Source organism: Ailuropoda melanoleuca, chromosome 5 (assembly GCF_002007445.2).
Source record: "Ailuropoda melanoleuca isolate Jingjing chromosome 5, ASM200744v2, whole genome shotgun sequence".
NCBI lineage: Eukaryota > Metazoa > Chordata > Mammalia > Carnivora > Ursidae > Ailuropoda > Ailuropoda melanoleuca.
This window is the reverse complement of record NC_048222.1, coordinates 100,461,568-100,477,982: the sequence shown is the minus strand read 5'-3', so window position 1 is coordinate 100,477,982 and position 16,415 is coordinate 100,461,568. Positions and strand designations below refer to the sequence as shown.

General features: G+C 38.9%; 1 protein-coding gene across 4 annotated transcripts in view; it reads left to right on the top strand.

Moving 5' to 3' along the window:
* Positions 1–8,901, top strand: part of GUCY1B1 (guanylate cyclase 1 soluble subunit beta 1) — a 53,722-nt gene extending 44,821 nt beyond the window's left edge. For 2 of the 4 annotated variants that reach the window (XM_019804963.2, XM_034661477.1), the window contains 6 exons: positions 1,808–2,045; positions 3,077–3,217; positions 3,763–3,917; positions 4,242–4,368; positions 5,371–5,446; positions 5,624–8,901. In XM_019804963.2, the coding sequence (XP_019660522.1) occupies positions 1,808–2,045; positions 3,077–3,217; positions 3,763–3,917; positions 4,242–4,368; positions 5,371–5,418 (709 nt within the window). In that variant the 3' untranslated portion in view covers positions 5,419–5,446; positions 5,624–8,901. The remainder of the gene's footprint in view (positions 1–1,807; positions 2,046–3,076; positions 3,218–3,762; positions 3,918–4,241; positions 4,369–5,370; positions 5,447–5,623) is intronic. The other 2 variants (XM_002924331.4, XM_019804964.2) reach the window with 2 other exon arrangements.
* Positions 8,902–16,415: the final 7,514 nt, after the last annotated feature.

Here is a 16,415-nt window from a genome sequence, read left to right as displayed (position 1 = left end):
ATTGGAACGTTTCATTGAGTCAGTAATCTCCTGTAACCTACATTCCTGTGCATGGATTTTTTTGAGTCCAGGTTCTATTTTAGTTTTCTCTTCTACTAACCCATCCTCCAACTTGCCAATTCGTTCTTCTGTCTCATTCACCCTGGCCGTCAGAGCTTCTAGTTTTGACTGCATTTGGCTCATAGAATTTTTTAATTTCTGCCAAATTCGCTCTCATTTCCACCTTTAGAGATTCTATATTCTCATTAACATTTTCATTAATCTTTTTTCAAGTCTACACATCATCTTGACCATTGTTACTCTGAATTCCATTTCTGATAATTTGGTTACATCCATATCCATAAGTTCTGTGGCAGAGGCCACAGATTCATTGTCTTTTCTTTGCTGGGAGGGATTTCTCCTTCTCGTCATTCTGATGAGGAGAGGTTGTGGGGTTGTCCAGACCCCAAATTATTGACCGGGACCCAGGCCATGCGCCCTTGTTTTTATAAGGATCTTAGGGATGTGGCTTCTTGATTTTTCAGCCTGCCTTCTGGGGGAGGGGCCTGCCGCACCGATACTCAGGCAACCCTGTTTGGGTAGAGTCTCTGTGTCCCCTGCGAGGGGGGATGGGGATGAGCACACTTTGAGCCGGTATTTCCAGGCTTTTGTTCTCTGGCGGCTTTCCCTGGCGGTTTGCTGTGCCTTTTCTGAGAGTCAGAGCAGAAGTGGCCGAATCTCAGCCTCTGTCTCAGAACAGAGGGGATTGTGGTCCTGTTCTCCACTGATGTTCTGGCCACTTTAACTCTGTTTCTGTTGGTGCTGCTCAACCCTGCAGCATCCCGGGCTGTGCATCCCACACCCGGCATCCCAGCCCTCACTTCCAGGGCCGGCGCGTCTCTGTCCTTTGTGTTTCTAACGCCGCCAGCTGCCATCGCCAGCCACCCCCGCATTCTCCAGAGCTCCCGGTCTCAGTCTGGATCCAGTGAGGACACCGGAGTTCCAGAGTTCTGTGAGAAGTCTGGTGGCGCGCGCTCCCGGTTCATGGTCTCAGTCTGCTGTCTCGCAGGTGCCGTCCGCGAGTCCGCCCGCTCCCCGGTGCAGGTGGCTACTGCTTCCCGGTGCCCAAACACGGTGGCTTCTCCCCCTTCCGTTTATCTTCCGATATCTGTGCGCGGTTTCACGGCTCCCCGCTTCGTACCTCAATACTCAGCACTGGAGATGCTCATTTGTAGAGATCCAGATGTATCTTCCTGCGTCTCAGGCTGATTCCATGGATGTTCAGGCTGGTCTGGTACCTATCCAGCTCGACTCAGGGGACCGGCTGAAAAAGGGGTCCCCTACTCCTCTGCCAATTTATCTCCAATCAGCCAGAAATCTACTTCTAATATTTACACAAATTCAGGTCGATTTCTTATTCCTAAGAGATAAGTATGGTCCTGGTGTTAATGCTACTCAGACAACATTTTAAGTGCTAGTGATGACAGTTTTCATACTCTGAACCATAATGGCAGGTCAGAATTCAGTACCACAGAGGAAAACTTTGAGTTCCTATTGCCAGTCTTCGCTTTGCTTATTTGTTCGTTTGGCTTATTTTCATTTGGTGTGACCTGGTTTGAATTTGGAGATATGTGACTAAAACAAATAAATTACAGTATCTTCAATACCTCCCTTACGTATACGGCCAGTAATGGGTGTCCTATACAACTCCAGGATTTTACAGTACACACGACATCAAGGCTCTATGAAGTGGACAGGAGAAGCAATAAAGCTCTTCCCAGCATCATTTGTTACTGTGGCTTTCTCCCCACCCCGCTGAACTGAACAGGTTGCTGTATTCTGTCCTCCCTCCATCTGTTGCCAATGAGCTGAGACACAAGCGTCCGGTGCCTGCCAAAAGATACGACAATGTGACCATCCTCTTCAGTGGCATTGTGGGCTTCAATGCTTTCTGCAGCAAGCATGCGTCTGGAGAAGGGGCCATGAAGATTGTAAACCTCCTCAATGACCTCTACACCAGATTTGACACGTTGACGGACTCCCGGAAAAATCCATTTGTTTACAAGGCAAGTCCAGATCATATCCTAGTGTGGTGCTCTTCCGAGTCTGAATTGAGACCCTACGCTCAGAGGCACTGCAGGCACCTTCTCTGACGCTAGTCCCACAGCCCTGCGGCACCCATACTCCTTGTATTCACTGTTGACCATTTTCTTAAATAATCCCCTCTTGCTACAAAACTTTCTCTTCCTGGTAACCAAGAGGAATAGCTCTGCTGCTCCCCTACTGAAAATGAAACGCTCAGCAGCTCATTTGCACGGACGTTAATGAGCCTGTGCACGTTGTTCATTATACGTAATGTAAACATGACATTCGTTGTAGTGCTCTGCAGGGGACAATTTTACTGAAAGATATAAATGCTTTGCAATAGGAAAGAAGTCGGAGAGCATGAAAAGGGTACTGGGGACTCAAATTTGCTTTCAGATAACACCGGCCTGAAGATAAACATTTATAAGGCAGTTCTGCTCTTTGTTTCAATTAAAAACAAGTATAGTATTAGAAAAATGAAGACGGGATTATTCCTTCATTAAAGAAGAACATTAACTAAGCCATCTCCAGGCTTCTGGAGTAATAGGAGTGCCACAAAGACTATTTATTTTATAGTGGTTTTCTGAGGTACAATGTAACATTTTGTGAGCACATCAAAATATAAATGGATAATAAGCATGATAATTACTTGGCTTTGGGCAGTGGCTCTTGTGCTGTAAATCATTATTTTAGGGAGATATTGGTAATTATTTGTCCCATTGAATTATGAGAGTGTCTGGGGTGGGAAACCAGGAATTACTAAGGAGAGAATAATGCTGTGTCTATACCTGCCTGTAATTAAAGACCTCAAGTGCCATGTGTGTAAATTTCAAATAATTACAAGGTTTCATCTTGTTGGAGTTGGGTGTATTAGAATTTTAAAAGAATTCAGAGAAGGGAAGTTTAAAGTTTCTGGTAGCCTGGGAAAATCATTGTTATATATAAGGGTAGCAAATGAAGCGATAATGTTTATTCTAACCAATGAACATGTAAATTATATGTGCTGTGTTAGGTGGAGACAGTTGGTGATAAGTATATGACAGTGAGTGGTTTACCAGAGCCATGCATCCACCATGCACGATCCATTTGCCACCTGGCCTTGGACATGATGGAAATTGCTGGTCAGGTTCAAGTGGATGGCGAATCTGTTCAGGTTAGTAAATAAAATATATATTATGATAGTAGTAGACCTTTCTGGACAACTGACTCACATTCTTTACCAGGCAATCATTAATTATGTATAAGGAAAGACACCTTGAGAACAAAGACTATAATCTTTTTCGAACCCATTGTATTCCATTTTTTTCATAGAGATGGGAAATCTGTCCACCTATCTGAAATTACCTAGTCTGTTCCGTGTACCAAAATCATGAAGATGAGATAAAACTTACTGTCCTTTCTGGTTTATTTTTTAAAATCTCTTTCCTGCATCTTGTATAAGTTGCCAGATTCATATCTTTGAAATCTTCAGACTTTAGAAAGAGAATGTTTCTCTTGGAAGACAAATTTTGTGAGGGTTTTTTATTTTTGTAAATATTCTTGGAGTTCTTTTATTTTATAAATATGCTGTAACATGCTTGGAGTTCTAGAGAATTCTTAGAATTTTTATATGATGACTCTACATTCTGTAATATAAAGTAATTAAAAATTGGTGTTTTGGTGATTGAACTTACTGAAACAAAGTTGTGATTTCTGCAGATAACAATAGGGATACATACTGGAGAGGTAGTTACTGGTGTGATAGGGCAGAGGATGCCTCGATACTGCCTTTTTGGAAATACCGTTAACCTCACAAGCAGAACAGAAACCACTGGGGAAAAGGGAAAAATAAATGTGTCTGAATATACATACAGGTAAGAAAACATAGTATTTACTGATTTTCAAGAAAAATGTCTCTTCATGTGTGGTTTAACTCTCAGTGATTTTATTATTTTTAAACAGTCATCATTATGCTCTTAGGATGGTTGATTTCTTATTTGAGAAGATTGGATCATTACTCCCATTTTTGATGATTCCATACTACCTCAGGAATTCCCTATATGATCATTGTTACTAAACCTTGTGTTTCCTTTAAACACAACTCTAGTGTGTGTCATTCCTGTCTCGGTTTCTAATTTCGGTTCATGTCACTTTCTCCATACAACCATACTCCACACTCCCTGTCCCCTGTCTTTTAGATGTCTTATGACACCGGAAAACTCAGATCCACAGTTCCATTTGGAGCACAGAGGCCCGGTGTCCATGAAGGGCAAAAAAGAGCCAATGCAAGTTTGGTTTCTTTCCAGAAAAAATACAGGAACAGAGGTATGACTAATCAGCATGCAATTCCTTTTTTTAAAGACAGAATATAAATATAGAGAGCTAAAAATAAATAAATAAATAAAAAATAGAGCGCTAAATTATAATCACTGAGAATATGTTTCGTTTGAAAAGAACTCCTGTTTACGGAAATGAACTCTCTCAAGTAAAGCGGCGGAAATACTGAAATATTAATGAGCCAGTTAGAACAATAAAAACTTCTTAGAGGATACTTTATGGTTGCTGGCTCTTGTCCTCTAATNTCCCAGGAAGATTTTTGTGACCCACAAACAGAAAGTTACTTATTTCTGTGTTTTTGGTTTTTTTTTTTTTTTTTTTTTGTAGTTGTTCTTCCCCCATAATCTGGCTCCAACTCCGCTGAGATGAGAGGGCTGTGAGGGCCTGCCCGGCCTCTTTGCTTAGCTCCCTAAGCCGTTCTGAGATCACCATCAGGACAGAGTGCAAACTGCATCAGACTGCAGTTTATGGGAGGTTTCTTAATCACGAAGCTTGGGATCCTTCCGAGGGCCAGGCTATCTCCCCGTGGAATGTTTGGCGATCTTCAGACGTGCTAGTCCCTTGTGCGCTTTTCCTAGAAAGAAGAGCGATTTCGAATTTTCCCGAACCTGAATGATTGCGTAGGGGAGCCTCAGGTTCGTGCTAGTACTAAGGTCCTACTGCAGCCGAAACCGACTTGCTAGAGCAGTCCTCCGACACTGGCCCTCTGCCCCGGAATCCCGACTCCCACCGGGCTTGCACGCACCCAGGTCATGCCCACTCTGTTCCCAAGCACAGGGCGCCGCATCAGAAACGAGGCTGATACTCTGTCCCCTGTTGATGCATTGGTTCTTTAGAGGTCGGGGGGTGAGACTCACTGCTTGTGTTTCTGTTTTCCATATGCATACATCTCCTAAAAATGCTGGTAGAGCAGAAGTCCTAAAAGGAATGGAATGCCAAATTTTAAAATATTTATCTTTATCTTCTTTCTGCTCTTTTTCCTTTAAATAGTTTACTTGTGGTGTTGGCATGCTTACGGATGTTCTTCTGATAAATTAAACTCCACCTGAAGTGTTGCTCCTTTTAGGTGGGTGGCCCTGTTTCACCCAGAATTAGGGTGGGAGGACAGAAAAACAGATCTGAATGCAGATCACACTTTCGTCTGAAGAAAAAAAAAAAAAAAGAAAGAAAGAAAATATTTTGGGGGATACTACCAGCTTTATTACCCCTGAAAATGAATCCCTGTTTATTCCACTCTTTAAAGGAGACAACCCAGGATGACGACTGAATGTTAGACGGTGGGATGAAGAGGACCGCAGAATGGGCTCCCGTTGTCCCCTGTCACACGCCAAGCCTAGGAGCCATTATTCCCTGTGGATACAGATTTTGCTTTGTCCTTTGCAGTTATCCCAAGCCTTTCTCCTCAGTATAGCTTTCATGATTCGTTACTCAATCTTAGCTCTGCTTTTGATTATTTTCAAGGTTTAGTATATTACCTGAAGTTTGGCTTTAGATGTGAATGACGTGAGCTTTCTGTGTCTTAAGATCTACCACAAGCATTGCCGAGCATGGTAATTTGCAAGTGGTAGGCACCCAATAAATACTTGTTGAATTTAATGAAGTGACACTGAACAGTATTTGGTCATGTGTATATATCATATCATGGCTTACCAAATCTGTTTAGTGTTCCATGTATATGTCTTTGTATATTTTAATGACTATATTAACATATAACAAAGTTTATATCGTGTTGGTATCCATCATTAAATCATTTTCTAAAGGAGTGAATTCTAAGTTTTAGGGGGAAAAATGCCATTTATTTTCAGAGTCCCAAAATATGAATTAATATACCATGCTAAGAAAATAGTGACTATTTTGAATTATGCTCATTTTCCTTCAAAAATAGAGGATGCACATTTCTGTTACCAAAATATTTGGTTGTTCACTCAAATCATGTGGCATTATAATTCCTCTAAAATTCTATCATTTATACTATATCCCGCGTATTAAATCTCATTAACCACATACAGCTGTTATAAAAAGCTGTACTGTTTCACACTGAGCTGTTACAGTAGCTTGGGTTAAATGTTAGGCGCTCTAACCACATCCAAGAATAAAATTGAAGACACTGCTGGGATACTCCTGAAAGAGCCATTCTGGCCTTTTATTTCCAGAAATGAGCTTCTTTTTCTTAGCTTGCAAGAATGTGATTATATCCAAGCCATCAGGTTCAGAAAAGTTACTTTAATTTTGACATAGAATGCATTCCTAATTGAAATAATTGGCCTATTGTTCTTAAATATCTCTGATAATTTATTAATACCTACCTTTATAAAATATAGTGCAACTACTTTTGTGTAAAAATGTTTGTCTTTAAATTTAGCATTTCATATCAGCACATCTATATATGTATAAATGTTCCATGTTCATGTGTAAGAGAATATGCAATAAATTATTTTTTCCACTTGTCTCTAGATAGTTTGTATTTCAACAAAAATGATATTATTATTGGCCATTTTATTACTGCCATGTTTAGCAGTACATTTTATAATTTTCCCAATTCTTCACTTTAAATGAATTTTGATTCACTATTGTTATACAGTTGAATGGCTCCTCTTAGATAGCCTTATCCTCAAACGCTGTTTTTCTTAAGTACCAACAAAGCGGCAGAAGCAAGACTAGACCTGGAATGATAGCAGCCCTTGAGGATCTCAGTCTCTTAGGAGTCAAAGACACATATACAAATAATTAAAATATGTGACATCGGCAGTGATAAGATAATGAATATTCAGAGAATGAGAAAGGAGAGGGTAAGGGTAGTTTGGGAACAGGAGGCGGCAGGGAGACGGGGGAGGGTTTTATGAGGGTCTCATTTCAAGGTGAATTAATGCCACGGAAGCAAGGCTCCAGGCCAAGTCCAGCAGCCTACGCTCAGTGTCGCCAGCTTCTCCCCTGCCTAATCCTCACGGGCAGCACGAATTCTGCTCATTGAATTTGCTTTGCATAAAGTTCTCTTCCTGATTTCTAAATCCCTTGAAGTTTCTCTGTACGGTGACCCTGATGATGACCACTTCGTATTTGTTTATTTGTTTTCACTCTTTTTTTTTATTATTATTGTTTCTGGTGAATTTCTTCACAAACATTTTTTGGTAAGAATTTTAAACATAAAGAAAAGGCCAAAGGACTTGTATAGGGTACAACTGTTCACCTGCCACCTGGATTCTAGAGTTATTAAAATTTTACTAAATATTTGACAATTCCCTTTTCATCCATCTTCTAGCTTTTTGTGGTCTGCTGGATTTTATTTATTTCGTTGAGCTATAACTCATGTTCTATAAAATTCACTTTTTAAAAGCATACAATGCAGTGGTTTTGGTATGTTCACAAAGTTGTACAACCATCAAATTCCAGAATACTTTCATTACCCCCAATGTCCTGTAACCTTTAGCAGTCAATCCCAGTTAACTGCTTCCCTTAACCCTTGGCAACACTAATCTACTTTCTGTCTCTAAGGATTGACCCATTCTGAGCACTTCATGTAAGCGGAATCATACATATGTGGCCTTTTGTATCTGGCTTCTTTCACTTACTGTAATGTTTTGAAGGTTTGTCTATGTTGTACCATAATCAGTATTTCCTTACTTGTTATGGTTGAATAATATTCTATTGTATGGATATACCACGTTTTGTTTATCCATTCATAAACTGATGAACATTTGAGTTGTTTCCACCTTTGGTTAATATGAATAATACTCCTGTGACCATCTGTGTACTAGCTTTTGTGTGCATATGTGTTTTCAGTTCTTTTGTGTGTCTAAGAGTTCAATTCCTGGGTCATTTGAAACTTTGGGTTTAAATTTGTGAGGAACTGTTAGATGGTTTTTCAAGGTGCCTGCACCAGTTTTCTTTCCCACCAGCAGTGTATGAAGCTTGCAATTTCTCTACATCTTCCACAGCACTAGCTATATTGTCTGTCTTTTTGATCTAAGCCATTCTGGTGGGTACTCGGGGCCATCCATTGTGGTTTGATTGGTATTTCCCTAATGACTAATCATGCTGAACATCTTTTCATATGCCAAGTAGTCATTTGTATATCTTATTTGGAGAAATTCCTATTCAAATTATTGTCCCCTTGGGTGGGTGGGTGGAGCTGCCAGGCTACCCATGGGGTGCCCATTGACCGCCTGACCACCGCCCTCTGCCTGGAAGTCGTCGAGTGGAGATGCTGATCCAGGGCTGGAGGGGGAGTGCTGCTGGGGTGCCCAGGATCCGCACTCCACCTCACTCCATCCCCACCTCACTCCATCCCGGGGCTCCACATGGGTGAGGAACTTGGCAGTGCTCAAAGTCAGAAGATTTGTGAACCTCTCTGAACCACAATATCATCATCTGCAATACAGGAACGATCATTTTCTCCCGTGGATTTTTCCAGAGGGAGAAAATGGGTGAGAAGGTCCTGGCATTTTGTTTTCTCTCATCGTTTGTGGACATTTTTCCTCTTCTCGTGTCTGTTCTGCAAAATATAAGCTTAATAACATCAATAAAAGATACTTGGCTATTGAAAAGTTGAAAAAAAAACCCAAATTATTTGCCCCTTTATAAATTGAGTTATTTGTTTTTTAATTGTGGAATTGTAGGAGTTTTTAGATTCTGTACACTAGACTTATCAGATCATGATTTGCACGTATTTTCACCTAATACGTGGTGATTTTTCACTTTCTTGGTAGTGCACTTTGAAGATCAAATTTTTAAGCTTTGATGTAGTTCAGTTTCTCTGTTTTTCTTTGGTTGCTTATGCTTTAGACATCTCTAAGAAACCATTGCCTGAGCCAAGGTCACAAAATTTACAACTGTGTTTTCTACCAAGAACTTTATAGTTTTAGCGCTTACATTTAGGTCTTGAGTGAGTTTTTATATATGGTGGCCCTAGGGGTCCAACTTCATTCATTCTTCTGCTTGTGGAAGTCCACTTATCCCAGCATCATTTGTTGAAAAGACCATTCTCTCCTCATTGAATTGTTTTGGCACCCTTCTGGAAAATAAATTGACCAAAAATGTAAGGGTTTATTTTCAGACTCTTAACTGTCTCCCATTGATTTATGTCTATCCTTATGCCAGTACCACACAGTCGTGCTTACTGTAGCTTTGCAGGGAGTTTTGAGATTGGGAAATACGAATTTTCTAGCTTTGTTCTCTAACAGTTAAACATTGATGTTCCTTGATCTCTTCCTCTTGTCCTTTAATAATCTCACTTGTCCAATCTGTGAGGACTAATAATCATGACTAACAGTGGTTGCACCTTTACTCTGCAAGGTTTTATTCTTGTCACTTTATATGGCTTATTTCATCAACATCTTCACAACCTAAATGAACGTGTTTTATTTTTTAACATGCCACTGTATTTTGTTTGCTAACAATTCACTTTGAATGTTACATCCATTTTTAGAAGGAAGAATAATCTGCAGTTTTGTATGTTTTGATGCCTTCTTTGTCAGGTTTGGAGAACTGATCATATATTTCCTCACATAACAAATGTGAAAGTTTGCCCAGCTTTTTTCAGGGACAGTTTAACATTTTCATTACCTGATCCTTAAAAGGTTGGAAACAATTTCCTATGAAGACCTCCAGATTTAGTGCCTTTATTTTCTTTTGTTTTTGTTTGTGGAGTAGCTCTCTCGTTTCCTCTGTCGCTTCTCTGGGAACTGATCTCTAGCTTTTTAACTTATTAGACTTAATATTAGTTTTTTATTAAAAAAATTTTTAAAAATTATCCATTTCATTCAAATTTGTACTTTAATAGGTATACAAAGTACTTTAATAGGCATACAAAGTAAACTTTTATGATATTTTAATTTTTTCTCACTTTTGAAGATTTTTTTGCCTTAAATAGGGCTTGTTTTCTTCATTTGTCCCTTAGTCCTGTTAATTAGTGACTTTCTGTTTTCATAGAACTGGGTTTTGGATTGGTTAATTTTACTATTTTCCAACTTTTAAATTTCTGTTTTAATCATTAATTTCTTCTTTCTGTTTTATTTAATTCAGGTTTTCTTTGTCCCACTTTTTTTATTACATGTTTGTCTTAAAAATTGAATGCTATAAAATGTCCTCTGATAAAAGCATTTGGACCAAGTATTCTGATATATCATGTTTTAGCTATCATGATTTTTCATTATTTATTAATTATTCATTATTATTCTTAATAATTATTTATTTAATAATTATTTATAACTATTCATTATTTGTAATGAATTTATTATACTAGGTATGTGGTACATACAAATTATTTATTTATTTTATAGTTATTTAATAATAATTATTATTTTTTAATTCTCCAATTTTACTTGGAATTTTCCTTTTGTTCCAGACTTGTGTAATAATGCATTTTTAATTTTCACTCTTTTTCTGTACCTTCTCTTTTCTTTGTCCCAACTGTTCTGTCCTGATCAGTATGGATTCTATTCCTATCACCCTCTTTTCTGTGCTGTATTTGTCCTGTGAAGGAGAATTTGTGGGTTATTTTCAGATATCATGGATCCCATCCCATCATCATCAGACCTCGCCCAAGGACAGTCTCCTTATACTCACTCAGTAATTGGTTTCTGTATATTGCTGTTCCAGTGTTGGTTGCTGTAGTCTCAGATTGGTCGACTGAGCTTTCTAGCAAGTATGCATTTGTGATATCGGGTTCTGATTTGGAGCACCAGGTCCTTCCTCCTATTTCCTCCCTCATAGGTAATAACACCATCTGATGATTTTAGCTATCAGTGGTTCCCAATCCATAGGTTTGGGGTACATTTTGTTCTGCTTTAGTAATCTGTGGGTTTTTGACTTTGCAATTTCAATTGTTATGCCTGTTTTTAAGGGACATTCGAAAGAGTCAAAAACTACAGTGAACTGCCACCTTCCCAGAATCCAACATACATTTATCGAGTGTTTACTTGAGGCAGGCACCGTTCTAGGTGTTGGGAATGCATCGGTGAACAAACATCCCTGTGTTTGAAGCATTTAAATTCCAGTTTTTGCATCTTGAGTATTTTTCAAAGTCTACTTTATTCTGCCTATCTTCTTACTTCAAGCATTCATCATCTCTAACCTAAACAATAAAGAGATCTTTCTAAGTCTTTCTACTTCCTGTCTTTCCCCTCTCCATTCCCCACTCCCAAAGTGCTGCGAGAGTGGTCTTTCTCAAATCAAAATTGCTCTTTGCCTAAGATCATGTAATTGCTATTCATTGTCTAGACACCCTAGGAGAGCATACACAAATGTCACCTTCACCAGCCTTATCTGTTAATCGCTCTCTCTCTGTAATTTTCCACTTTGCTCTTCCTGGAATGCCCTCTACCCATATTCTGCTGGCAAATTCCCAATTCTCTTTGGCACTCAGTTCAGTGTTCTTTCATTGGAGATTTCCTAGGCAAATTTAGCTCTTCCTTACCTTATTGTTTCACACACAGTACTTACTACAGTTAGCAAATTATTTGTTTATTTGTCTCTATATTCGGCTTTAAGCTTTTAAAGGCTAAAATAGTTCCTCCTTTCCTAGATTTATCCCTTGAGCCCACCACAAAATAAGCACTTAAAATTCATTGAGTGAAGGAAGGGAGAGAGCAGTCTCTTCGAGTGGTGGGGCTGAAAATTAGAGTTGAAGGGAATGAGAAATGGGGACTGGACAAAAAAGGAAGCCAAAAAAGACTTCAAAAATGGCATTATTCAGTTTGTACTTGGAGGAAACCATACTGTCATTGGTGTAGGGCCGATTTAGAGAGAGAAGAATCAGGATTGAGGGTGCCGGGAGCCTCTCCTACTTTGTTTTTGGGCCTGTTTTCACGTGGTGCCAGGACGGAACATTTATTGAAGACAGATCAAAGTTCAGTGAAACAAACACAGTGAAAACCACCAAAAAAATTAGAGCCAGATGTTATGAAAATGTTATGATGGTTTGAATTGAAGTTATAAGTACATGTTTTAAAACTTTCACAGTAGAATACCAATTTATATACACATACAAAAATACCTTTCAGAACTAATTCATTATTTTATTTGGTTTAAGTACATGAATGATTCACCAAATGACATGTTCTGTTTTCTTTGTCACTGAACTGTGTGATATTGTAATAGATAATAAGAATATATACTTCGTCTCTGAATTTCCTAAGTGATGAGAAAGGAAGGTGTCTTTTTTACATCAGTGAGGTGACTTTTATGTCACACCTGGAGATGGAGGCTGGTTGCCAGTGGAGTCAACCACTCATTAAAGCTTTCTGCTTTCAGTACCACACCTGAGCTCTGAACTCCAGGGAGGACAGAAGGGCTGAAGTTTGAATCCAATTGCCAAATGGCCAATGATTTAATCAATCATGCCTATGTAATGAAGCCTCCATAAAAACCCAAAAGGACAGGGTTCAGAGAGCCCCTGGATTGGTGAACACGTGGAAATAAAGGGGGAGTGGCACCCTGGGAGAGGGCATGGAAGCTCTCCACACACACCCCCCATCACCTTGCCCTATTCATCTCTTCCATTTGACTGTTCCTGAGTTATAGCTTTTATAATAAACTGATGATCCCAAAAGTAAATATTTCTCTGAGTTTGCATGCCACTCTAGTAAATTAATAAACCCAAATAGGGGATTGTGAGAATCTTGGATCAGAAACACAGGTGACAACCTAGACTTGCAATTGTCCTCTGAAGTGGGAACAGCCTTGTAGGACTGAGCCCTTGTCCTGTGGATTCTGATGCTGTCTCTGAGTAGATAGTGTCAGAGCGGAGTTGAATTCTAAGACACCCATTTGACTTCCTGAGAATTCCCAAGCATGGTGGTGTGGCAAAGAAACAAAAACAAAACCCAAAACCCACATTGTAAGTGAGGGCAGAATTCTTAAAGGGGAAAGTCACTTATCTGCTTACCCCTAAGTAGGTTTGCTCTCCTTTTGCTGTCCTCACTAATGACGCTTAGAAGCTCTAGGGGGCAGCAGAGCATGCTATGTAGAATGTAAATCGGGAAAACCTGGAAGGGACACAGGGAATCTCTCAGAAGGGCAGTTCACCACCTGGGCTCCCACCTGACTGTCACTTCCTGTGTGCAGCCTTGAATCCACCCCTTCCGCCCACCCACCCTCCCCTAGGTTTAAAGAAATGTCATAAAAATCATTATTTCTATCTCATTTTAACCATTTGTGTAGCATGAAACCTATTCACACATATCTTGTTCCAAAATTTCACCCTAATACTTCCTGCTAATTCTGCAGGAAGCAGTCCAAATTTATTAAAAAGAGAAATTGTGGCAGAAGCTATAATTTTGTGTGGAATTATTATAGACAAACTAAGTTGTATTTGTCTCATGTTAAAAGCTATCAAATGCAAATAAGAAAGTACTATTTATTTCCAGGGAGAAAATTAGAAAACTTCTTTTGTATTAATTAAAAGTGTATTTAAATGATTCTTCCTTGCTATTTCTACCACATGGAGAAAGGAAATAGCGTAGGGTGGATTTTAAAAAACCAAACCAAAACAAAAAACATTGGACAGAAAGTGGAGAATCTGAGTCTAGTTCTTGCAAGTTTAGCCCTGTGGTCTTGACAAATCTTTTAACATCTTAGGATTCAGTTTCCTAATCTCTAAAAAAGGAGTTGGACAAGATGATATCTAAAGTTAATTCTTACTCTAAAACTACATTATTTATTCAATAAGAATTCCAGCGCAGTGATGCTGTAACTTTCGCCTGGCCCTTTTGGAAATACTTAGACAATCTGTACTTAATTGTACTCACTTTAATGGTTAAGGAACATTGAGTAGATCAATTGAGGGATTTTAAAGGTAACTTCTAAGAAATAAAAAGGTCCAAGGCAAAGACCTGGTGCGGACTTTTGGTTGCAAAATCAGAACGACTAGATTCTGATTAGTGTATGAAAGTATTAATGTATGTGTTTCTGTTAAAGATTGGTCTTACATTATTTACCTAATTATGTTACATTAGTTCAAATTCTTTAATAAAGAGTTGTGCTTTTGATTCTCTAAAAATAAGCGAAAAATGCACCTCTATTTCAAGCAGTCATCCTTTGAATAGAAAATTACATCTTAAAGACAGGAAATATCAGTGTCACATGTACGATTTTTAAAATTACTACTAGTGAAATTTATTGCCCATTTTTCTATTAACTTATGAAACATTTCCCTTTAAAAAAAAAAGAACTTTATAACTGAAACATGGAAACAATCTGTGTCCATCAATGGATGAATGGAAAAAGAAAATGTGATATATACATATAAATGGAATATTGTTCAGCCTTTAAAAAAGAGAAATCCTACCATTGTGATAACATGGATAGACTTTGAAGGCAAGGTCATTACAAGAAATAAGCCAGACACAGAAAGGCAAATAATGCATGATCCAACTTATGTATAGAATCTAAGGAAGGTGAACTCCTAAAAACAGGGAGTAGAAAGATGATTACCAAGGAATAGGGAGTGGAGGAAATGGGGAGATGTTGTTTATAGGTACAAGCTTGGGACAACTGGGCGGCTTAGTCAGTTAAGCATCCCACTCAATTTCAGCTCAGGTCATGATCTCAGGATCTTGAGATCCAGCCTGTGTTGGGCTCTGCGCTCAGTGGGGAGTCTGCTTGAGATTCTCTCTCTCACTCTCTCTGCTTCTCCCCCTCCCAGCTCGCTTTCTTTCTCTCTCTAAAATAAAAACAAAACAAAAAACAAAGGTACAAACTTAGGATGAATAAGTTCTGGAGACCTAATGTACAGCATAGTGACTACAGTTAGTAATAATGATGTATTGTATAGTTGAAATTTGCCAAGATTAAAGGGTTGTGCGCGCGCATGCACACATGTGCACACACACACACACACACACGAGGTAAATATTAGAAGTGATAGGTATGTTAATTAGCTTGATTGTGCTAATCATTTCATAAGATATACATACATGCATCAAAACATCATATTGCACACCTTAAATGTATGCAATTTTAATTTATCATTTATACCTCAATAAAGCTGGGGAAAAATGGTTTCTTCGACTTAAAAAATTAAATTAAAAAACTCATAAATATGACTGTGGTTTCCTGCATCAATGAATAAACTTCAATATAATTTATATATTACAATACAGCACCAAAATCTGGCATTGTAGTTCAAATGCACTAGTACAAATAACATAACCAAAGAGATTTGGGTTATTTTAGTGTAAAAATCATTACAGTAAGAGACACAGGCTAAGCCAGCTCCGGGCAATTCGTACTCTGGAGAGTAGCTCTGGGGCTGCTCGAGGAGTCAAGAGTTTGTAACCTGGAATCTGGGACAAGATGAAGGCAGGGCCTGAAGAAAATATCAGTCTCAGGAAGCATGTAGAAATCTAATTTAGTATCTGACAAGAAAGCCTAGTGTTAAATTAGTGTCGTAGAGATAGAAGCCAGTAACCCAGAGAGTTCAAAGCAAGAAAGATTTCGTAGTTAAGTGTCTGGAGTCTAAAGCCTTTTAAAAGTTCCGTGCCCAACACCGTGTTACCCATCCCCCCAACCCTCCCCTCTGAAACCCTGTTTGTTTCCTGGAGTCAACAGTATCTCATGGTTTATTCCCCCTTCTGTTTACCCCCCCTTCATTCTTCCCTTCCTTCTCCTACCGATCTCCCTGCTATTTCTTATGTTCCATAAATGAGTGAAACCATATGATAATTGTCTTTCTCTGCTTGACTTATTTCACTTAGCATTATCTCCTCCAGTCCCATCCATGTCGATGCAAATGTAGGGTAATCATTCTTTCTGATGGCTGAGTAATATTCCATTGTATATACGGACCACATCTTCTTTATCCATTCACCTCTTGAGGGGCATCTCAGGTCCTTCCATAGTTTGGTAGGGTGATGGGTATTAAGGAGGGCACGTGTGGTGATGAGCACTGGGTTACACATAACTAATGAATCATTGAACGCTACATCAGAAACTAATGATGTACTATACAGTGGCTAACTGAACATAATAAAAATTTTTTTCAAGAATCTCCTTCTGTGTTATCTCATTTTCACCTTAGAATTCTAAGTGTCAATGAA